The 22,757-nt window shown below is 49.6% G+C and overlaps 2 protein-coding genes and 1 long non-coding RNA gene across 11 annotated transcripts in view; 1 reads left to right on the forward strand and 2 right to left on the reverse strand.

The window, feature by feature from the left end:
• Nucleotides 1–675: 675 nt before the first annotated feature.
• The window catches only part of MUC1 (mucin 1, cell surface associated), a 29,567-nt gene continuing 7,485 nt past the window's right edge, over nucleotides 676–22,757 (reverse strand). The window contains exons 2-16 of the mRNA XM_081891414.1: nucleotides 22,021–22,721; nucleotides 21,579–21,655; nucleotides 19,040–19,173; nucleotides 17,631–17,821; nucleotides 17,180–17,253; nucleotides 16,683–16,816; nucleotides 15,273–15,463; nucleotides 14,822–14,895; nucleotides 14,324–14,457; nucleotides 12,911–13,101; nucleotides 12,460–12,533; nucleotides 11,961–12,094; nucleotides 10,014–10,204; nucleotides 8,850–8,996; nucleotides 676–2,689 (exon numbers count right to left, since the gene is read on the reverse strand). Of these exons, the coding sequence (XP_081747540.1) occupies nucleotides 2,621–2,689; nucleotides 8,850–8,996; nucleotides 10,014–10,204; nucleotides 11,961–12,094; nucleotides 12,460–12,533; nucleotides 12,911–13,101; nucleotides 14,324–14,457; nucleotides 14,822–14,895; nucleotides 15,273–15,463; nucleotides 16,683–16,816; nucleotides 17,180–17,253; nucleotides 17,631–17,821; nucleotides 19,040–19,173; nucleotides 21,579–21,655; nucleotides 22,021–22,721 (2,516 nt within the window). The 3' untranslated portion in view covers nucleotides 676–2,620. The remainder of the gene's footprint in view (nucleotides 2,690–8,849; nucleotides 8,997–10,013; nucleotides 10,205–11,960; nucleotides 12,095–12,459; nucleotides 12,534–12,910; nucleotides 13,102–14,323; nucleotides 14,458–14,821; nucleotides 14,896–15,272; nucleotides 15,464–16,682; nucleotides 16,817–17,179; nucleotides 17,254–17,630; nucleotides 17,822–19,039; nucleotides 19,174–21,578; nucleotides 21,656–22,020; nucleotides 22,722–22,757) is intronic.
• The window catches only part of LOC309358626 (uncharacterized protein), a 43,017-nt gene continuing 32,361 nt past the window's right edge, over nucleotides 12,102–22,757 (forward strand). For 2 of the 9 annotated variants that reach the window (XR_014163499.1, XR_014163500.1), the window contains exon 1: nucleotides 12,928–12,994. Coding sequence is in view for 1 of the 9 variants with exons in the window: in XM_081891984.1 (XP_081748110.1) it covers nucleotides 15,352–15,356; nucleotides 15,752–15,877 (131 nt within the window). In the remaining 8 variants the exon portion in view is untranslated. Of the gene's footprint in view, nucleotides 12,432–12,927; nucleotides 12,995–13,107; nucleotides 13,520–14,153; nucleotides 14,317–14,365; nucleotides 14,439–15,248; nucleotides 15,357–15,462; nucleotides 15,882–16,724; nucleotides 16,786–20,169; nucleotides 20,336–22,757 lie in introns of those variants that run through there. The other 7 variants (XR_014163498.1, XR_014163497.1, XR_014163501.1 and 4 more) reach the window with 7 other exon arrangements.
• On the reverse strand, nucleotides 20,417–20,934 carry LOC309358840. Its single transcript, XR_014163659.1, has 2 exons — nucleotides 20,564–20,934; nucleotides 20,417–20,521 (listed from the first exon to the last, which is right to left on the reverse strand). It is a non-coding gene; the product is annotated as an uncharacterized lncRNA (long non-coding RNA).

The raw sequence follows: 22,757 nt of genomic DNA on the forward strand, positions 1-22,757 counted from the left end.
GAGTGTCAGGTCTAATAAGCAGAGCAGCTCATTCGCGGTAGCCTTACTCTGAAAATCAGTTGCCGGGACTGAAATCCCTGCCTTTCCACAGCCATCAGTTAAGTCTCCTACTCTCCAGGGCTTTTCCCAAGCAATCAGAGACTGCGCGTGTGTGCAGCTAGCCTCTGCTCCGCCTTTTTCATGCCTCTTCTGGTTCTGGGAGACAAGTGGGGAAGGGAGCTTCTCACAGCGGGTGGGAGAGACACCTGTGACTCTTCACCAGCCTGACTTATCTCTGCCTCTTGGCCTCCCTCATCCCACTCTCCTGCCTCCGATTCTGGACTCCTCTCTGCCACCAACTCTTCCAGCTCACTAAACCCTGTTACCTCTTCCAAAACCTCCTCTTTCTAGTCTTCTCCCTCCGACCATTGCATCGTCACCCCACCAGCAATCCCAGGGCTCTGAGTCTTCCTCCTTTTGTGGTTTTCCAGCGGGTTCCTCCCGTTCCTCTGCAGCCAAAAAGTCAGTGAAACAGGCCCAGAGAAAACATGGGTTCAGATGCATCTTCCATCGCTTTGTGTGTGTCAGCCAAGCCAGTAAAAAAACTTTGCCTTAGTCAGGTGATAAAAAGAGACCCAATGCTCTCTGAAGTTCCTGGTCCCTACCCCAAAAGCAAAGAAGGCAACACATCCTCGATACCAATGTAGATCCGTTTATTGTTAAATGTTATAAATATAGAATTTGTCACAGAAGCCACGGCACTTCCTCTTCCTTCCCATGCCCTGTTTGCCTCCCCCCACAACTCCAAAACCCTTCACCCAAGAATTTTGAGGTTTGCTGTTGTACAAAACTGTCCACCGAGACACCACCCATGAGCACCAGGATTTGCAGATAAGGCAGTTGCCAAATTTGGCTTTCAAAAACCTCCCCTCCAAAGCATTTAGCATTTCAATGCTGACTGGTTAGAAACCTGTATGGAGAGGACTGTGGACTATCTCCTGCACAATGCAGATTTGGAACGACAGCATCCCTATGGAAGCATAGGATTTTTTTGGGGGGGGGAGAGGTAACCCCAGCATTGAGGCTTAAGGATCCTGGGTTGGCAAGAAAGGGGACACTCTTTTCCTCTCCACCTTAAATAAATATTTCGGGTTAATCTTGTTCCTTCATGCGTCTGGGTTTGACTCCTCTGGAACTTTTTCGTGTTGAGGTGGAGGAAATAAGGTCAAGACGCAACTTGCCCCTCTGTATTCTCACTTGGGGGGGGGGGGAACATGCTGTAGCTTAAGAACATAAGCAAAGCCCGGCTGCATCAGGGCAATAGCCCACCTAATCCTGTATCCTATTCTCACAGATGCCCCAACAAGAAGCTCACAAGGAGGATATGAGCACAACAGCGATTCTCATCACGTGTGATTCCTGGCAACTAGTATTCCGAGATGGCAAGGTTGTCTGGAGCAAGGATTGTTCCATGTGTGGAGCAGGATTGTGGGGGAGAAAAGATTGGAGCACGGCTATTTTGATTATTGCACTCTGCCCTCTCCCAGGTTTCACAGGAGTTGAGATTTTGCATTCTAATCAGACAAATCTCCCCCAAAAGGCCGTACATTCAGGTCCCACTATCTGAACACAATGCGTCCCCTGGAAAACGTTCGGGAGGCAAGAGTTCATATAAGGAGTCGACGATTTCCATTGATTCCTATGGGGGAATTTCTAATGTGTTCCCAGCCATGGAAGTTTGGCCTCTAAAAGCCATAAGAAATAAATACAAATCAAACCCACCCCTTAGGAAAACCCTCTGAAACCTTACTAAAAATACAGATCGCTACGGTTCAGTTCTGTTCCTCAGCCAACCAGCAAAAGGCAAACAAGGAAGTAAAAAATGCTCTCTGTTTGCATATCTGAATTTGCAATGTGTAGGTTTGGGTAGTAATTCCTCATGTTTGGATAAGTGAATTCTTGCAGAGTGAGCGTTCAGAAAGCAGGACCTGTATATTTATGTACATGTTGATCTCCTATATTGCAGTTTGAATTTTTTTACAAAAATCACTAATAAAATATTAATATTAATAAAAATAAAATTAATTAGTAAAAGCAAAAGCAAAAAAGTTCAACTTTTTCGTAGTGGTGATGGGGAAAATAGTCTGGAAACTCAGAATTTACAGTTCAGCAGCTTAGGTGGTTTCCTTTCGTCCTCATCTTCTTAGTTAATTTGTCCAGTGCAAGAGAATCTCCCATTGATCTTTTGAGCCCTGCTGAGATCCTTGTGACAGGGAGTTCCGCTGGACAGAGCATAACATTCCAGGCTTGAGGGACACAGCTAGCTTTGCAAAGCAATTCCTAGTTGTCCTCACTGCTTTGGAGAGGGTTGCTCGCTCACCACACATTTGCAAGGGGTGGATTTTTTTGGCACATCTATAGAAGAGATTCTTTCAGTTGTTGAAATTGTGCTGCTTGTTCGCCTTCAGGCAATTTGAAACTCACCACAGGTGAGCAGGCGAGTGGCTATTTCCAAGCTTGTTTGCAGAACTCATCCTTCCCACATTCACACCGAAGCCCAACAATATTCCTGAATTTACCCGGCTCAGCCAGGTTCTGGCTAACCCTCCCTTGCCAAGTCCAACTGTAGGGTGTGCTCCGCCTACAGTTCATCATTGGCCATTGTGGGGTTGGTGTAGGAGAAGGGAGCATTACCATTCCTGGGTAGATTCTGTGGAGAAAACACACAGAGAAAGGAAACGGTTAGTACAATCACCTAAGGCATGTAGGAAGTTGTGCTTTGGCACCAAACATCCCCTGCTGAGCGACTAACCATATTCACATATTTGAGTCCAGGGTTGCCAACTTCTCTCTACCGGCTTTGCTCCTCTGCCATTAGTAAGAGAGAAATGAAACAGGAGATGCAATGCTTCTTGCATTGCTGTGCCAGAAAAAGTTCCACCAATGGAATTTCTATCTGTCCAGTGTGTTGTATTCAATATTCAAACTCAGGTTGAAGGACGGGAGAGAAAATTGATTCAGTTTGAATTTGAAGCAGAACCTACTGAATTTGGACTTTCCAAAACAATACAAGAATGGAAACACAGCCATTCTTTGAAATCTGTACTTTGAATTCTGAGATGCAATTCCCCAAATAACGTTTACTAAAAATGCTTATATTGTGGGGATGTAACACATACAAAATGCATTATATTAGAATAAATTATTTGCAAAAATATGTATGTTATGTCAAAACTGCATGCAAAAATGTGGGTTTTTAAAGGAGAAATTTATACTAATAAGCTGATGAAGTTTTCATGAGGATCCTGCCTCCCTACTCCCCCCCCCCCAAGAAAATCACAAACCACAGTAGGAAGGTACGTAGATAACTGAAACTAAGCTTGGAAAAATGAGAAACCGAGAGGCTCAAAATGGGCAGGACCATTCATCCCTACTTAAGAGCAGATCCATTGACATGAATGGCCATTAATGGCTAACGGGCATTTCAGTTGATTTAGTTTTGAGTAAAACTGGATACAGCATAGAGAGAAAAAGTAGAGAGATCTGCACAGACTTGCCAACAGTTTTATGCACTCTGATCCTGTGAACATTCAACAGCAACCTGCTTATCTGAAAGAGTTTAAGCTGGGAAATGTGGGTCAAAATCTTGACCCATTCACAGACTCGTGGGTTTATAGCTTGGTGGCAACAAATCCTCCTGGCCATGTTAAACTTACTCCTTCCTGATTTGACACTGGACTGAATAACTTACGCATGGACAAACTTAGGTTTTAAAATTCTGAATACAGTATTGGAATATCCTGTGCAAATTCTATTTACACAGAAGGCCACTGAGACCTTTACCTTGGCAACAGGGAAGTTCAGAAGCGAAAATGTCCAAAATTCTTTTGTGAGGCGTGCCAGTCATCAGGCCCCATAAAAGACATATTATGCCTTCTGTTCCCAGCAAAGGCATGAGGAGTTATTTTGTCACGTAACATTAAAAAGCAAACAAATGTGCCTCTTTGCATGCTAAAAAGCTTGGAACTTGGAGGATATGAGCAAATAAGGGCAGATCAGCTGCAAGGTGTACAGGTGAGGCAAGTGGCAAAAATAAGGTACTATTGCAGGGGCGGGGGGGGGGGAGGCAGATTTTGGATGATGCCACCTGAGGATAGCTTTGCCTTGTTAAGGGCCGGCATGTGTGAAGGCTTCCTGGAACATTGTTAACATCCCTTAGCCTTGCTTTTGAAAACATCTTTGTGAGCGACCTTGAACCAAGGGAATACGAAAACGGTTGTACATTTAAACCAGGTGGGCCCAGTTGCAACACAGAGTGCTGAGGCTGCAGCCCGCCCGCCAGCCCTGCCCTTTTGCAGCATTCGCCATTCCACCCAGAAGGGACGCAGGTGGCGCTGTGGGTTAAACCGCAGAGCCTAGGACTTGCCGATCAGAAGGTCGGCGATTCAAATCCCCACGACGGGGTGAGCTCCCGTTGCTCGGTCCCTGCTCCTGCCAACCTAGCAGTTCGAAAGCACATCAAAGTGCAAGTAGATAAATAGGTACCGCTCTGGCGGGAAGGTAAACGGTGTTTCCGTGCGCTGCTCTGGTTCGCCAGAAGTGGCTTAGTCATGCTGGCCACATGACCCGGAAGCTGTACCCCGGCTCCCTTGGCCAATAAAGCGAAATGAGCGCCACAACCCCAGAGTCAGCCACGACTGGACCTAATGGTCAGGGGTCCCTTTACCTGTTACCATTCCACCCACCCCAAACAAAAGGCACTAAGGCTCACTGAACATGCTCTGTCTTTACCCGGTTGTTTTTGGGACCCCCGCTCTTTAGGTTCCCTGCTTCAAAATATTTTCTTTGCACTTCTGCAAACCTCAAGGGTCTCCGAAAGGCTGCCAGTGCCTCCATTTTGTGTAAGTGTGGGGAACCTTTGGTCCTCAAGAAATTGATGAATGGCAACTCTCATCATTGCTGGCCGTGGGTCATGCATGCTGGGACTGATGGGAGTTGTAGTTCAGCAGCATGGGGGGAGGGACAAATGTTCCCCACATGGGTGACTTTGACCCGGCTGAGGGTCATGAGCTTCACAGGATGGTCTGATTGGCCATTGTTGGAACATATTGTTGGAACATAAGGACGCCCTGCTGGATCAGGCCAAAGGCCAATTTAGCCCAGCATCCTTTTCCCCACAGCGGTCCATCAGAAAAGGAAGTCCACTGGGAGGGCTGGGACCCAAGACCCTTCCCTCACTGTAACCCATAAGAACATCAGAAGGGGCCTTCAAGATCCAACCAGTGGCCCTGTCCTCACAGTGGCCAAGCAGATGCCGCCATAGGAAGCCCGATATGCCCTGCGGAGGACCTTAAGGTCCATAAATAGCAACACCCTAGAGGTCCCAGGCCCTAAGGAAGTCAGATTAGCCTCAACCAGAGCCAGGGCCTTTTCAGCACTGGCTCCAGCCTGGTGGAACGCTCTGTCTCATGAGACCAGGGCCCTGCAGGATCTGATTTCTTTCCGCAGGGCCTTGATGTTTTTATCCCCCAAAATGTTTTTGATTGAGTTCCACTGAAATGAGGCTGCATTTTAATGTTTTAATGTTGTATTTTAATTTTGTTTTTTAAGCTGTATTCTAATCAATTGTTTTTATATTTGGTGTTAGCCGCCCTGAGCCCAATCTTGGCTGGGGAGGGTGGGGTATAAATAAAATTTATTATTATTATTATTATAAAATCAAGACCTGAGCACATCAGCAGCTCTGCCTCCAACAGGGGAGGTAGAATATAGCCATCAATAGAGTGGTTTAACAGTCAATCCCAGGAAACTCTGGAAATTGTCACTCTAGGAGACAAATTGAGGGTGTCCTAACAACTCTTAGCTCCCCAAACTAACTACAGCTCCTATAATTATTTTTTGAGGGGGAAGCCGTGACTGTTTAAAGTGCTACTATAGTGCTTAAGGTTGTGGCCTAAGTTCTACTTAGAGTTGACCTGTTGGGGAGCTATGTTTGCCACCGCCATCCATTGCAATGGGTTTGCTCTGAGTAGCACAGACACTGGATACAGCCTTCCATGCCCTTCACTCCCCTCTGTTTCTCTCCGACCTGATACGCTGAGGAAACGGAGAGAAGCAAAGGGCTCGGGTGCATTTCCACCTTTCCCTGTGGAACACTGAGGGCTAGCGCCTTGCTTATCCCCTTTTGAGACGGAAAAAGCCAAGGTGCAGCAAGCTGAACTAAAGGGCCGTATGCATGCAATTGCCCCAACGTCCAGGGGGCCCAGATGGACTCCACTGAATGTCGCTCCCCCAGAGGGGTTAAAAACACTGGGAGCAGCAGCCAGCTGCTGAGGAAAGAGCCTTGGACGGCGGCCAGAAACATCACAAGCAGCTCAATGTCGTGTGTAAACATTGCCCAGTCACGAGGCTGGGGAGCGGCCAGGCCAGCTGAGGTGCTGGCCACGTACCCCCAGGCAACCACACCAAGGGCAAAGGGGCTCAGTCCTAGCCTGGGACCACCACCACGTCCCCCCACTCTGGCCTAACCAGCGATGCCCGCTGTATTCATTTGCAGCAAGGGCACAGGGCGGGAGGGAGGAGGGTGAAGCCATTGCAGGGACCTGCGGTGCCAGGCATGACCCTGCTCCCTCTTTCTCTCTCCCCTCCTCCTAGATTTGCAAACAGTCCCAGGGTGCCGAGCTAAATATTTGCTCAACGTCTCCATGTTTGCTCAGCAGAGCCGCCTAGGGAACAGGACAGATGCACCCGGCTCTGTGGGGAGCGAGCGGGGCACGGCGCATGGCCGAGGTGACTTTAGCAGGCCTCTCCCTGCCACATGCGCAATGGCACCCACCCCTTCCTGAGAGCCACCTAAGGCCCGAGAGGCCCTGCTGGGGTCGGTTGGCGCAGGTCGCCTTGGCAACATGGCCTACCCAGCCATGACGGTCACGCTGACCGTTCTCAAGGGTCAGCGGCCTGTCAGGAAGCAGGGTGGGTGGGTGGGTGTTATCTGTGGAAGTTCCCCAGGCCTCGGCCTTGGAGGAAGGAAAAAGGTTTCCATGGCAACAGGTCGAAGGCTGCCTCAGGCGCGCTAGGCCGAAGCCTTGGCCGAAGCAGCCGTTGGCCGTTGCCACGGTGACCACAGCTGCGGCCTTTCGGCACCGGCTGCCCCATTAAAGATTAACTCAGGGGCAGAGGTGGAGGGCAGGGAAACCCGCTCTGGGGTTCGAGGGCAGCGGTGAAACCGTTGTGTCATGAAGGATGAGAGGCAGGGGCTTCAGGGTGTCCTCCATCATGACTGGCAGAGATGTGGGCTGCAGGGAAAACCCCTTGATGTTGCTCAGCGAGCAGGGTCTCTGCCCGCAAGGGGATTGCAAAGTAAAAGCTGACATGGAGGAGTAATACAGGGTAGAGAAATGGGTAGGACAGGCAGGGGTAATCAGAGGCAAACAACTGACTTGCGGCCCCATCTCACCTGCAAACATGGTGGGGCTTGGAATAGTTCCCATTATGCCCCAACCCCTCCAATTCTTAAGGCCTGACTGGAAGTCTGTGTTTGTTTACCTTCTTCTGTCCAATTTTTCAGATTTTAAGCTCATTGGGGGCAGGGGCCTGAACTCCTGGAGTCCCTCTAATATCAATGTAGGTGGTTTTTAAAAATATTATTATTTCAATTTATATCTCGCCCTTCCTGCTGAAGGTGTCCTCCTGAAGGTGCCCAGGGTGAGAATAATAATAATAATAATAATAATAATAATAATAATAATAATACACACAACATTCTGAAGACATCTGAAGGCAACCCTATACAGGCAAGTTTTTAATGTTTGATGTCTTTTAATGTGTCGGACGCTGCCCAGAGTTGCTGGGGTAGCCCAGTCAGATGTACAGCATAATATTATTAATAATAATTCTAAAAGCAGTTAAAACTTTCTAACAGCATTTACAAACAGTCCCTCAGACAGCGAACCCAGGGTTGCCAGGAACAATGTCTTTCAGCCATCAAATGCCTGGATGAACAGGAATGCTTTTAAATTGTTCTTGAAACCTACCAGGCGCACCTCCCCAGAGCCCCACATAAATAACACTGGTGACAAGTAGGTGCCATGTGGCAAATTCATGCCTGCCTGCATGAAACCATTAACTATTTCTATGGGGCTTCTTTTTGGGGGGGGGGGAGGAGAGGAATTAGATTAGAAGGGTATAGGTGGGGGAGGCACTAGGAATGGAAACAGAAACTGAGCTCGATTGACCAAGGGCCTGACTCTGTATAAGGCAGCTTCCTCCATTCCTATTTCATAGAATTGTAGAATTGGAAGGGACCACAAGGGTCATCTAGTCCAACCCCCTGCAATGCAGAAATCTTTCAACCAACATGGGGCTCGAACCCATGAACTTCAGGTTAAGGGTCTCATGTTCTGCCGACTGAGCTATGTGTTTAGAATCATGAGGCCTTTCTTTCTGAGGGAAGGGATGTAGCTCAGGGGTAGAGCATCTGCTTTGCATGTAGAAGGTCCCAGGTTCAATTCCCTGCATCTCTAGGTAGGGCTGCCAGTCAGTGCAAACAACACTTAGCTAGATGGACCAACGATCTGAGTCGGTATAAAGCAGCATCCTGTTTTAATCAGCCCTTCATCCAGAAACTTGAGGACTAGAATCTTTCTCTTAAGGGGAAAGGCCACAGCTCAGAGGAGAGCATTTGCTTTCCATCTCCAGACCCCCTGTCTGAAATCATGGAGAGCCGCTGCCAGTCAGTGAAGACAATATTAGGCTAGATGGACCAATGGGCTTATTCGGGGGCATGGCAGCTTCTAACATTCCTATGTACTATGTCCTGGGTCACTAAAGAGCAACCCAGGATTTGGGTTGGGTGAGTGACTCTTGCTCACCTCGCTGTATGGGTTAGGCTTGCTTCCGGGGGCAACGTATCGCCCGTGTGTGTGGTACGTCGGGTACTCACTCATGACGTGGTAGGAGTCTTGGTTGCTGAGCAAATCAAGTTTCCCTCGGTGATTCCGTCGACACCAGTAGATGATCTGGGAGGGAGTGAAGAAGAGTAAGGAAAGGTCATGTTTCTGGGAGAGATGGATTGGGAAGGTGAGAGAGAGCTGTGAGAGCTGGGGGTTGGACTAGATGACCAGTTGGTCCCTTCCAACTCTACAGTTCTAGGACTCCAAGTTCTACTTCTGAGTAACAACGTATGACAGAAATGGGGAGCCTATTTTCATCAGTGGGCTGCATTCCCTTCTGGGCAACCTTCCGAGGGCGACATGCCGCTAGTAGGTGGGGCCAAAGAGCTATTAGCAATCAAAGGGTATTAGCTAGGGTAGCTAAAGGAAGCCTCCAGCTCCAGAGGCACTCTACCTCTGAATGCCAGTTGGGAAAAAGTAACAGCTGCTGCTATTGTTGCCCTGTTTGTGGGTTTTTGGGAGGCAGGCACTTGGCTGCTGTAGTGGAAAACGGGGGGCTGGATTAAATGGGTCTTTGTGGCCTGATCCAGCAAGGCTCTTCTTAAGGCTCTTTAACCACAGCAGCTCAATGGCACTTCCATGTTCCGTGGCAGTATACCTCCAAAGGGCATATACTGGGGTGGCAAGGAAGACAGGAGGGTTGACGGGACAAGAGATTTAGCTCTATGTTTCATTTTACCCAATGCATACGCAGCCTGGCAATCAAACTGTTGTTCTGTGCAGTGGAATTTGCAACATGCACACTAATTTGCCTCATTTATTCTGGTTATGGCAATGAGGACTAGAAATCGCCAGGCACGTCTGATTCACTACTGAGTAATAGGATGCTAAGCTAGATAGACACGAGGCCTTATCCTGCAGGTTCTTTCTTATGTTCCCCATGTCTGCCAGGTGGTCCATTGGCTCTGCCCCAACCACACTCACTAGTCTTGCACCTCTGGCTCTGAGTCTATATAGAGCCAGCCCCCTGAGTCTCCAGCCGCCTGGCGGGTTGTTGTAGCGGGTGCTAGAGCTGTTGTTTTGGGCCCAGTGGGTCTTCACCTCCACCAGCTTGATTTTGAGAAAGAAGGCTGAGAAACTTACCAGGATCAGGAAGGCGATGAGCGCCAGGAGAAGAAGGATGCAAACTAAGACGAGGAGAGCAATGCCCCAGCCTGGGACAGTCTCTGTGTGATTAGGAGTGGTTGTAGTCGAGGTTGTCGTTGAGGTGGTTGCCGGGGGGGAAGTTGCTGTTGAGGGCGGGGGGTTGGGGGGTTCCGTGGTGTCTGAGGTCACTGGGAAGATAGCAAAGAATCCCATTAATAACCCACTTTAGGGAAACACCTGAGGGATTTGTGGCTGATGAAAAAGAGACATGCCTGTGGTCCTCTTCGGGGATTGGTACTAGAGGTGGGCAAGATTAGATTCAATTTTCAGGATTCCATACGCCTAAGTAACCAAAAGCCCCCTTCATTGCATTTCACCATCAGCCATTTTCCATTTCATTCAAGAGCAGTTTGTTGATCTCTGTCCTCCTAGCTATCTGAGGGTGTTGTTGATGCCCCATCCCCTGTTTTATTGTCCCTTTCTGTTTTTTCTTTGGACACTGCAGATCCGTGGGGGGAGAGGCCTCTGGAGCCTCTGGAGAAGCCCAGTGAAGCAGCTAAGCCAACCTCAAACCTGCAGGAATGGGTTTGAATGGGCGTCTCAAATGGGAGTCCCCTCCATGACCATTTTGGGAGGAAAGGAAAATTTGTGGGGAAGATCCATGGCTCATCTGCGTTGCATGCAGATGGTTCCAAGTTCAGTCCCTGGCATCTTCAGGTAAGGCTGGGAGAGACCCCTGTCTGAATGGAATACCCTGAAGGATTATGGGAATTGTACTTTTCTAAAGGCGCTGGGAATCATAGCTCCCTGTGGTAAAGTACAGTTCCCAGGATCCAGGGGCGAGGTGGGGGATGTTTGCTTAAATGTTTGGTGTTTCACCATTAACAAGGATTTCTGCCTGTGGATGAGACAGTCCTCACTCTCCTCCCACCTTCCAAAGTGAACCCTGTGCTCCCTCCAGATCTGCTCCAGAAGGCCATGGGAACCCCAGAACAGTTTCAGGAGGGGTGTGGGGAGAGGACAGCGTTCTGCTACACAAGAAGAAATCCTCATGCTGATGGAGGAAGAGATCTAGCGCTATGCTGGAGTCCACCCAACGACTTTGAAATGTATGCTGCATTCCCTGCTTTGAACACCATGCCATTGTTCTGCATAATGCAATGTGCAATGAGCATACTAATCTGTAGAAGCAACACTGAGGGCTGGAAACCTGCCTAGACTTCCAGGAAGGGAATTCTGTGCCTGGAGCTGCACGAGGGGCTCTGAGTCTTGGATTCTGCAACCTCACTACATCCCTCAAGCTCTGAACCCACCATACATTTAAATGCATGGGATATCTGCAAGGATCCTGGGAAACGGTTTGCTAAGGATGCAGGGAATCATGGCTCTGTGAGCGCTCAAGCACTATTCCCAGGATACTTGGGGGCAAGCTGAAACGGGCGGCATGCAGCTATTGCGTCCTGTCCTCACAAGGCTTGCTGCTTGCTCAATGGGACATTTCCCCCTCTCCTCCCTCCCCACCCAAGCGAAGCCTGTGCCTTCCCCAGATCTGCTCCAGAGGGCTGGAGGGAACCACCAGAGCAGTTTAAGGAGAGGTGCGGTGAGAGGAGAGCATCCCCCTGTGCAGGGAGAAATCCTTGTGCCAATAGATGGAGAGGTTGAGTGCTACTTTGGTGTCCAACCAAAAGGCCTTAAATATTTGGTGTGTTTCCTGCCTGAGCTTCATGCTGTTGTTTTGCATAATGCAATCTGCTGTTTGCATATTAATCTACAGAAATCATCCCAGTTTCAGCACTGAGGGCTGGAAACCTGCCTAGACTTCCAGGAAGGGAATTCTGTGTCTCAAATTGCACGAGGGGCTCTGAGTCTTGTGTCGCAGACACAGCCTGAGGGATGCCTTGCTGTAGTAGCCAGCCCCCCACTGTTCATCCTTCAGCCCTTCACCTTTAATCTGAGTCAGGTTGAGACCCTGCCGTTTGTCTTCAGGTGCGTCGCTCAGAGCAGTGTGGAGCTTATCGGCGGAAACATCTGCACTTTCCTGGAAGCGTACCGTTGTATCTGCCAGCACTGAGCCATTTCTGTACATTAGAAAGGGAAAAGAGAAGCGTTGACGGATCTGGAACTGCAGCTTGACAGCCCCACGCTCCCATCACTCAGCAGAAGAGCAGCTGCTTTGCATGCAGAAGGTCCTTGGTTTAAATCTCTGGCTTTGCCAGGGAACGCAGCCAGAGAGGATTGTTTTCTGCCTGAGCATCAACTGGCATGAAACCAGAATTGTAGAGGTGGTGGGGACCTCAAGGGCCATCTATTCCATCCCGCTGCAGGGGCGACATCTACATGCTTAGCAGAAACACAGAGAGACGCAGGAAGCTGCCCTATACTCAGCTGGACCCACGACCCACCTAGCTCAGCTGGGTGCCCTCATTTAATCCCCCTTCCGTACCTGAAAGAATTCACCGTGTATCCTAGATATTTCCCCTCATCAGGGCATCCCGAGCAGTTGAAAACTTCCTCATACTGTGGAAAGAAAAAGGTATAACACATGTTGTATTATACTATTAACTCTTTTTCTGAGGCTTGAGACATGGCTGGGATGAAGTCAGCATTCTCACTTTCACTTCGCCCCACCCCACAGGAAAAGAGAGGCACAGAGGAGAACTTGTGGGGCAGTAGGGACAAGGGGGAATTGAAGACTGCATATAGGGGCTGACAATCCACAGGAAACTGCGTCACAAACCTGGAAGCCCCATAGCTCTGCAGTGGCACAGAGATATCTGCCCCATTCTTTACAGAAGGGCAGGCTCCACCCCACCTCCAGACTGAGAGGCTGGGGGGCAGCATTTACCTCCCCAGCGCCCCGTCCCCCAGGGGCGTGGAAAGGCCAAAGAACTTACCATCTTCCCGATTGTGTCATTCAGACTGCGGTATGCTTCGGAGGACGAATTCGACAAGTCCTTAGTATAATTCATTGTGATGTGGTAAGTGATGGTGAACGTTTTCTCTTTGGGGGGCTTAGGGGTGGTTCTCTTTGAGGGGATGCTAGCTAGGGTGGGAAAAGGCGTCGTTGGCGTCTCCTGCTCGGTCACTGAGGTGAAAGGAAACGATCTCATTAGGACCCCTCCCTGAAGGAAAAGATTTGTGGCGGAGGAAGAAGAGGCAGGCTTGCTGTCCTGCTCAGGGATTGTGCCTAGAGGTGCCCAAGCTTGGGTTGGAGTCTTACTTTCAGGATTACGGGAAGCCCCCTTCTTTCCATTTGTCCCACTCCCAGCCCTTTTCAGTTCCATTGATCTGCATCCCCATATATAGTCACCTGCGGGGGTTGTTGAAGTTTGAGCATCTCTTTCTGCTCTTTCTATGGGCACCACCTGAGCAGGAAGCAGATCAATGGGGTGAGAGGGGCCACCCAGCTGGAGCAGGAGGAGCCCCCGGAAGGAGACCCGGAAGCTGCCTCCACAGTCAAGCGTTCCAGCCCAGCATCACCCCACAAGGAAAAGAATGTGTAGGTAGGAACAGGTGTTTCCGGTGGGAGTCTCCTCCATGTCCATTTACTCCTCTCCCTTTGGGGAGGAATGGGAAAGCTGTGGGGAAGACCCATAGCTCACTGGGTAAATCATCTGTGGTAAAATAAGCTGGATTCTGCAACCTCACTACATCCCTCAAGCTCTGAACCCACCATACGTTTAAATGCATGGGATATCTGCAAGGATCCTGCGAAGCGGTTTGCTAAGGATGCAGGGAATCATGGCTCTGTGAGCGCTCAAACACTGTTCCCAGGATACTTGGGGGCAAGCTGAAACGGGCGGCATGCAGCTATTGCGTCCTGTCCTCACAAGGCTTGCTGCTTGCTCAATGGGACATTTCCCCCTCTCCTCCCTCCCCACCCAAGCGAAGCCTGTGCCTTCCCCAGATCTGCTCCAGAGAGCTGGAGGGAACCACAAGAGCAGTTTCAGGAAGAGGGGTGCGGTGAGAGGAGAGCGTCCCCCTGTGCAGGGAGAAATCCTTGTGCCAATAGATGGAGAGGTTGAGTGCTACTTTGGTGTCCAACCAAAGGGCCATAAATATTTGGTGTGCTAGCTGCCTGAGTGTCATGCTCTTGTTTTGCATAATGCAATCTGCTGTTTGCATATTAATCTACAGAAATCATCCCAGTTTCAGCACTGAGGGCTGGAAACCTGCCTAGACTTCCAGGAAGGAAATTATGTGTCTCAAATTGCACGAGGGGCTCTGAGTCTTGTGTCGCAGACACAGCCTGAGGGATGCCTTGCTGTGGTACCCAGCCCCCCACTGTTCATCCTTCAGCCCTTCACCTTTAATCTGAGTCAGGTTGAGACCCTGCCGTTTGTCTTCAGGTGCGTCGCTCAGAGCAGTGCGGAGCTTTTCAGCGGAAACATCTGCACTTTCCTGGAAGCGTACCGTTGTATCTGCCAGCACTGAGCCATTGCTGTAAGTTAGAAAGGGAAAAGAGAAGCGTTGGCGGATCTGGAACTGCAGCTTGACAGCCCCACACTCCCATCACTCAGCAGAAGAACAGCTGCTTTGCATGCAGAAGGTCCTTGGTTTAAATCTCTGGCTTTGCCAGGGAATGCAGCCAGAGAGGATTGTTTTCTGCCTGAGCATCAATTGGCATGAAACCAGAATTGTAGAGGTGGAGGGGACCTCAAGGGCCATCTATTCCACCCCCCTGCAGTGGAGTCATGTACATGCTTAGCAGAAACACAGAGAGACACAGGAAGCTGCCCTAGACTCAGCTGGACCCACGACCCACCAGCTCAGCTGGGTGCCCTCATTTAATCCCCCTTCCGTACCTGAAAGAATTCACCGTGTATCCTAGATATTTCCCCTCATCAGGGCATCCCGAGCAGTTGAAAACTTCCTCATACTGTGGAAAGAAAAGGGTATAACGCATGTTGTATTATGCTATTAACTGATTTTCTGAGGCTTGAGACATGGCTGGGATGAAGTCAGCATTCTCACTTTCACTTCGCCCCACCCCACAGGAAAAGAGAGGCACAGGGGAGAACGTGTGGGGCAGCAGAGACGAGGGAGAATTGAAGACTGCATATAGGGACTGACAATCCCCAGGAAGCTGCGTCACAAACCTGGAAGCCCCATAGCTCTGCAGTGGCACAGAGATATCTGCCCCATTCTTTACAGAAGGGCAGGCCCCACCCCACCCCCAGACTGAGAGGCTGGGGGGCAGCATTTACCCCCCCAGTGCCCCCTCCCCCAGGGGGGTGGAAAGGCCAAAGAACTTACCATCTTCTTGATTCTATTAGTCAGGCTGAGGTATGCTTCGGAAGATGAATCCGACAAGTCCTTAGTATAATTCATTGTGATGTGGTAAGTGATGATGAACATTTTCTCTTTGGGGGGCTTAGGTGTGCCTGTCTTTGAGCTGGTGCTAGTCGTGGTGGGAGAAGGCGACGTTGGCGTCTCCTGCTCGGTCACTGAGGTGAAAGGAAACGATCTCATTAGGACCCCTCCCTGAAGGAAAAGATTTGTGGCGGAGGAAGAAGAGGCAGGCCTGCTGTCCTGCTCAGGGATTGTGCCTAGAGGTGCACAAGCTTGGGTTGGTGTCTTACTTTCAGGATTACGGGAAGCCCCCTTCTTTCCATTTGTCCCACTCCCAGCCCTTTTCAGTTCCATTGATCTCCATCCCCTTATATAGTCACATGCGGGGGTTGTTGAAGTCTGAGCATCTCTTTCTGCTCGTTCTATGGGCACCACCTGAGCAGGAAGCAGGTCAATGGGGCGAGAGGGGTCCCCCAGCTGGAGCAGGAGGAGCCCCCGGAAGGAGACCCGGAAGCTGCCTCCACAGTCAAGCATTCCAGCCCAGCATCACCCCACAAGGAAAAGAATGTGTAGGTAGGAACAGGTGTTTCCGGTGGGAGTGTCCTCCATGTCCATTTACTCCTCTCCCTTTGGGGAGGAATGGGAAAGCTGTGGGGAAGACCCATAGCTAACTGGGTAGATCATCTGCGGTAGAATAAGCTGGATTCTGCAACCTCACTACATCCCTCATGCTCTGAACCCACCTTATGTTTAAATGCATAGGTTATCGGCAAGGATCCTGCGAAGCGGTTTGCTAAGGATGCAAGGAATCATGGCTCTGTGAGCACTCAAACACTGTTCCCAGGATATTTGGGGGCAAGCTGAAACGGGCGGCATTCAGCTGTTGTGTCCTGTCCTCGCAAGGCTTGCTGCTTGCTCAATGGGACATTTTCCCCTCTCCTCCCTCCCCACACAAGTGAAGCCTCTGCCCTCTCCAGATCTGCCCCAGAGGGCTGGGGGGAACCCCCAGAGCAGTTTCAGGAGGAGTGCGGTGAGAGGAGAGCGTCCCCCTGTGCAGGGAGAAATCCTTGTGCCAATAGATGGAGAGGTTGAGTGCTACTTTGGTGTCCAACCAAAAGGCCTTAAATATTTGGTGTGTTTCCTGCCTGAGTGTCATGCTGTTGTTTTGCATACTGCAATCTGCGGCGTGCATATTAATCTACAGAAATCATCGTAGTTGCAGCACTGAGGGCCGGAAACCTGCCTAGACTTCCAGGAAGGGAATTATGTGTCTCAAATTGCACGAGGGGCTCTGAGTCTTGTGTCGCAGACACAGCCTGAGGGATGCCTTGCTGTGGTACCCAGCCCCCCACTGTTCATCCTTCAGCCCTTCACCTTCAATCTGGGTCAGGTTGAGGCCCTGCCGTTTGTCTTCAGGTGCGTCGCTCAGAGCAGTGCGGAGCTTATCGGCGGAAACATCTGCACTATCCTGGAAGCGTACCGTTGTATCTGCCAGCACTGAACCGCTTCTGTACGTCAGAAAGGGAAAAGAGAAGCGTTGGCGGATCTGGAACTGCAGCTTGACAGCCCCACACTCCCATCACTCAGCAGAAGAGCAGCTGCTTTGCATGCAGAAGGTTCTTGGTTTAAATCTCTGGCTTTGCCAGGGAACGCAGCCAGAGAGGATTGTTTTCTGCCTGAGCATCAATTGGCATGAAACCTGAATTGTAGAGGTGTGGGGACCTCAAGGGCCATCTATTCCACCCCACCTGCAGTGGAGACATGTACATGCTTAGCAGAAACACAGAGACACAGGAAGCTGCCCTAGACTCAGCTTGACCCACGACCCACCTAGCTCAGGTGGGTGTCCTCATATAATCCCCCTTCCGTACCTGAAAGAATTCACCGTGTATCCTAGATATTTCCCTTCAGCAGAGCATCCTGTGCAGTTGAAAACTTCCTCATACTGTGGAAAGAAAAGGGTAGTACACATGTTGTATTATGCTATTAACTCGTTTTCTGAGGCTTGAGACAGGCTGGGATGAAGTCAGCCCTTCTCACTTTCTCTTCGCCCCACCCCACAGGAAAACAAAGGCACAGAGGAGAACTTGTGGGGCAGCAGGGATGAGGGGGAATTGAAGACTGCATATAGGGGCTGACAATCCCCAGGAAGCTGCGTCAAATACCTGGAAGCCCCATAGCTCTGCAGTAGCACAGAGATATCTGCCCCATTCTTTACAGATGAACAGGCCCCACCCCACCACCGGACTGAGAGGCTGGGGGGCAGCATTTCCGTCCCCTGTGCCCCCTCCCCCAGGGGGGTGGAAAGGCCAAAGAACTTACCATCTTCCCGATTGTCTCATTCAGTCTGCGGTACGCTTCGGAGGACGAATCCAACAAGTCCTCAGTAAAATTCATTGTGATGTGGTAAGTGATGGTGAACGTTTTCTCTTTGGGGGGCTTAGGTGTGGGTGTCTTTGAGCTGGTGCTAGTCGTGGTGGGAGAAGGCGGTGTTGGCATCTCCTGCTTGGTCACTGAGGTGAAAGGAAAAGATCTCATTAGGACCCCTCCCTGAAGGAAAAGATTTGTGGCGGAGAAGAAGAGGCAGGCCTGCTGTCCTGCTCAGGGATTGTGCCTAGAGGTGCCCAAGCTTGGGTTGGAGTCTTACTTTCAGGATTACGGGAAGCCCCCTTTTTTCCATTTGTCCCACTCCCAGCCCTTTTCAGTTCCATTGATCTCCATCCCCTTATATAGTCACTTGCGGGGGTTGTTGAAGTCTGAGCATCTCTTTCTGCTCGTTCTATGGGCACCACCTGAGCAGGAAGCAGGTCAATGGGGCGAGAGGGGCCACCCAGCTGGAGCAGGAGGAGCCCCCGGAAGGAGATCCGGAAGCTGCCTCCACAGTCAAGCGTTCCAGCCCACCATCACCCCACAAGGAAAAGAATGTGTAGGTAGGAACAGGTGTTTCCGGTGGGAGTCTCCTCCATGTCCATTTACTCCTCTCCCTTTGGGGAGGAATGGGAAATCTGTAGGGAAGACCCATAGCTCACTGGGTAGATCATCTGCGGTAGAATAAGCTGGATTCTGCAACCTCACTACCTGCCTCAAGGTCTGTACCTACCATATGTTTAAATGCATAGGTTATCGGCAAGGATCCTGCGAAGCGGTTTGCTAAGGATGCAAGGAATCATGGCTCTGTGAGCGCTCAAACACTGTTCCCAGGATACTTGGGGGCAAGCTGAAATGGGCAGCATGCAGCTATTGCGTCCTGTCCTCGCAAGGCTTGCTTCTTGCTCAATGGGACATTTTCCCCTCTCCTCCCTCCCCACACAAGTGAAGCCTGTGCCCTCTCCAGATCTGCCCCACAGGGCTGGGGGGAAACCCCAGAGCAGTTTCAGGAGGAGTGCGGTGAGAGGAGTGCGTCCCCCTGTGCAGGGAGAAATCCTTGTGCCGATAGATGGAGAGGTTGAGTGCTACTTTGGTGTCCAACCAAAGGGCCTTAAATATTTGGTGTGTTTCCTGCCTGAGCTTCATGCTGTTGTTTTGCATAATGCAATCTGCGGTGTGCATATTAATCTACAGAAATCACCCCAGTTTCAGCACTGAGGGCCGGAAACCTGCTTAGACTTCCAGGAAGGGAATTCTGTGCCTGGAGATGCATGAGGGGCTCTGAGTCTTGTGTCGCAGGCACAGCCCGAGGGATGCCTTGCTGTAGTAGCCAGCCCCCCACTGTTCATCCTCCAGCCCTTCACCTTCAATCTGAGTCAGGTTGAGACCCAGCCGTTGGTCTTCTGTTGTGTTGCTCAGAGCAGTTCTGATCACTTCGGTGGAAACATCTACAGTTTTCTCGAAGCGTAGCGTTGTATCTGCCACCACTGAGCCATTTCTGTACGTTGGAAAGGGAAAAGAGAAGCGTTGGTGGATCTGGAACTGCAGCTTGACAGCCCCACACTCCCATCACTCAGCAGTAGAGCAACTGCTTTGAATGCAGAAGGTCTTTGGTTTAAATCTCTGGCTTTGCCAGGGAACGCAACCAGAGAGGATTGTTTTCTGCCTGAGCATATCATGGCATGAAGTCAGAACTGTAGAGGTGGAGGGGACCTCAAGGACCTTTTCTTCTATCCCCCTGCAGTGGAGGAACATGCATGCTTTGCAGAAACAGAGGAAAACAAGAAGTTCCTATATAGTGAGCTGCATCATTGGTCCACCCAGTTCAGTATCATCTGCACTGACTGGAAGCAGCTCTCCAGGGTTTTAGACCGGGGGTCTTTCCCAGCCTTACCTGGAGAAGCTGGGGGTTGATCCTGGGACCTTCTGCATGCCAAGCAGATCCTCTGCCACTGAGCATTCTGCATTCTGGCCCTTGAATGTAGTGCTTGGCTGTGTTGAGCACGCCATGGCACTTCAATGTTGTACAATGGTTTGTGGAAACACACGTTCAGTGCCTGGCCCAAAAGAAACAACCCTGAAAGTCTTTCAATAGTGGAACTTGCTGATTCAGAAACTGTTCCACCCCTCTTTGTTAGGGTTATTATGGAGAGTGCCACATATCAACAATGCTGTGGCCGTGGATTTACTGCACATTGGCATGGGGTTGCACTAGGTGACTTTTCAGTTCCCTCGCATCACTATGATTTGTACCGGTGGTGGTGCACAGAATTCATATTCAAAGTGGAAATGTTGGATTTGAAATGTGACCGTCCAAATGTGAGTGGAGAAACTGCATGTTTCAGACCAAATTGTGTACGAGTGGGTGTACACAGATGCCATATCCAATAAATTTTGAGCTGAAATTATTCCATGGCATGTTTGTATATTAAGAAGCATGATTAATGTAAGAAAATAAAGACACAACAGGTCTTTGTCTCTTATATAGAGAATGGCTCAAGACCACAGTATCTCAAGGATTGACTCTTCCCATAGTAACCAACCTGGACCCTTTTATCATCATCTGAGGCCCTTCCTCTGTGAGAGGTTCACTAGGCTTGTGGGATGTTTTCCCTAAGGAGGTTCACCTGGCACCTTCATTACATATATTTAAGCACCAGGTAACAATATTCCTCTTATCTTGGGCTTTTGGTTAATTAAACCATCTATCTTGCCTTTTAAATTTTTCTGTTGCTTTTGTTTGTTAGTATGTTATGTATTTTTGTGGTTTCATATTGTAAACCACCCTGTAATCCTAGGAGGAAGGTACACAACTTATCTATCTATCTATCTATCTATCTATCTATCTATCTATCTATCATCTGTCTGTCTATCTATCATCTCTCCACATCATCCATTTACAGCAAACTTATACCACACTGAAGAGATGTAGATTCCCCCCAAAGAATCCTGGGAGTTGCAGGTTCTTAAGGGTGCCAAGAATTTTTAGGCGGCTCCTGTTTCCTTCCCAGAGCTAAAATTCCCAGTGTGGTTTAACAACCAATCCCTTTCCCCAAGGAAATTTGGGGATTGTAGCTCTGGGAGGAGAAAAGGGACTTCCAAACAGCTCTCAGGACCTGTAAAAAACTACAACTCCCAGGATTCTTTGGAGGAACCCATGACAGTTTAAAGTGACAGGATAACACTTTAAATGGAAGATGTGGATTTGAAAAGAGTGCGGTTGGGATTCATGTGCAGAAGTGCACACCCCAGTCTGAGGATTGTGATGCTACTTCTCTTCAGCTCTATGCATGTGATGTGTGTGTGTGTGTGTGTGTGTGTGTGTATACCCGGCCCACCTGGTTGGGTTGCCCCAGCCACTCTGGGTGGCTTCCAACACATATAAAAATAATAATAAAACATCAAACATTAATAATAACAATCTGATCCAATACAAAAAACTCAAAATAACTTAAAAATAAACAACTTATATCAAATAAAGCAATATTCAATAATTCATTCAAATCTAATAGTAAACAGTAAAATTAAATATAATAATTAAACAGTTTACACTTGGTTGGCATTGGGACCCCTTTACTGCTCTTGCATTCAATGAACAGAGCTACCAACCTAGCCCTGGCAGCTTGCTTTCATGTTTCCGTGTGGCTGTGAAGTACTTTACAGGTAACTGGACAACACTAAAGGATACTGAAGAGCACGGTGAAGGCATTTCTTAAGCTTTCAGCAGCAAGAGCAGTATTTTGCAGCACTATGGAAAGAGGACAAGCTGTTCTGAATGAGACCCTTGCAGTCAACATAGGGTTGGGAGCAGGTGGGTGCAGTTAAGCTGCTCTTGTTTTTGTGAGAACCAGAAAACCCAACATGACACTTTTCACCAGCCCTCATTGAATCCACCTTCCATACCTGAATCCGTTCACAGTGAATCCAAGATATGTCCCATATTTAGCAGCGCACGTAGAGCAGTTGTAAATGTCATCATACTGTGGAAGAAAGGGGAGGTACGCATTTTGTATTAGGAGATAAACTCAGTTTCTAGGACCCAATCCTTGACTGGTTCTGCCCTCCCCTGTGATACAGAGTCACAGAGGGAAAAGTGTGGGGCAGCCATAGCTAGAGGAGATCGCACACGGAAAGGGGTTTACAATCACCATTAAGCCAAGGTCTAGAGGGACCTTGGATGCAGCTCCCCGACTCCTTCATAGCTCCGGGGAAGGGGAGAGATACCTGCCTTACTCTTTACAGATGAGCAGGCCCCACCCCTTCACCATCCTGAGAGGCTGGGGGGCAGCATTCCCCCTCCCCTGCGCCCCCTCCCCCAGGGTGGTGGAAAGGCCACAGAGCTTACCATCTTCCCGATTTTCCCAGTCAGGTTGCGGTATGCTTCGGAGGACCTATTCTTCAGGTCGTCAGTAAAATCCATTGCGATGTGGAAAGTGATATTGAAATTCGTCAAAGGGGGCTTAGTCGGGGCTGCTGTTGGGGTGGTCCCAGGTGGGGAAGTTGCTGTGGAACTTTGGGGTTCTCCTGATGATGTGGAGCTTTCCGTGGATCCCTCTGTAGAGGCGCTGAAGATTTCTGTCACATGGGATTTCGTGGTTCCCTCAAAGGTGGTTGCTGTTGCGGAGGATTCTGTAGGGGATGTTATTGGTGGGGTTCCAGTTGTGGAAGTTGCTGTGGAACTTTGGGGTTCTCCTGAGGATATGGAGGTTTCCGTGGATCCCTCTGTAGAGGTGGTGGAGATTTCCGTCCCATGGGATTCCATGGTTCCCTCAGGGGTGGTTGCTGTTGGGGAGGATTCTGTAGGGGATGTTATTGGTGGGGTTCCAGTTGTGGAAGTTGCTGTGGAACTTTGGGGTTCTCCTGAGGATGTGGAGGTTTCCGTGGATCCTTCTGTGGTGAGGTTTGTCCCTTGAGAGTTCGTGGTTCCCTCAACGGGGGTTGGTCCTGTGGAGGAATCTTCTGTTGAAGAGGTTTCAGACGTGCTTGCCGGTGGGGAAGTTATTGTTGAGGGTTCAGAGTCGGAGGTTTCTGTGGCGGTCAAGATCACTGGGAAGATAGCAAAGAATCCCATTAATGACCCAC

The sequence above is a fragment of the Podarcis melisellensis genome, assembly GCF_964234715.1.
Source record: "Podarcis melisellensis genome assembly, chromosome: 16".
Classification (NCBI taxonomy): domain Eukaryota; kingdom Metazoa; phylum Chordata; class Lepidosauria; order Squamata; family Lacertidae; genus Podarcis; species Podarcis melisellensis.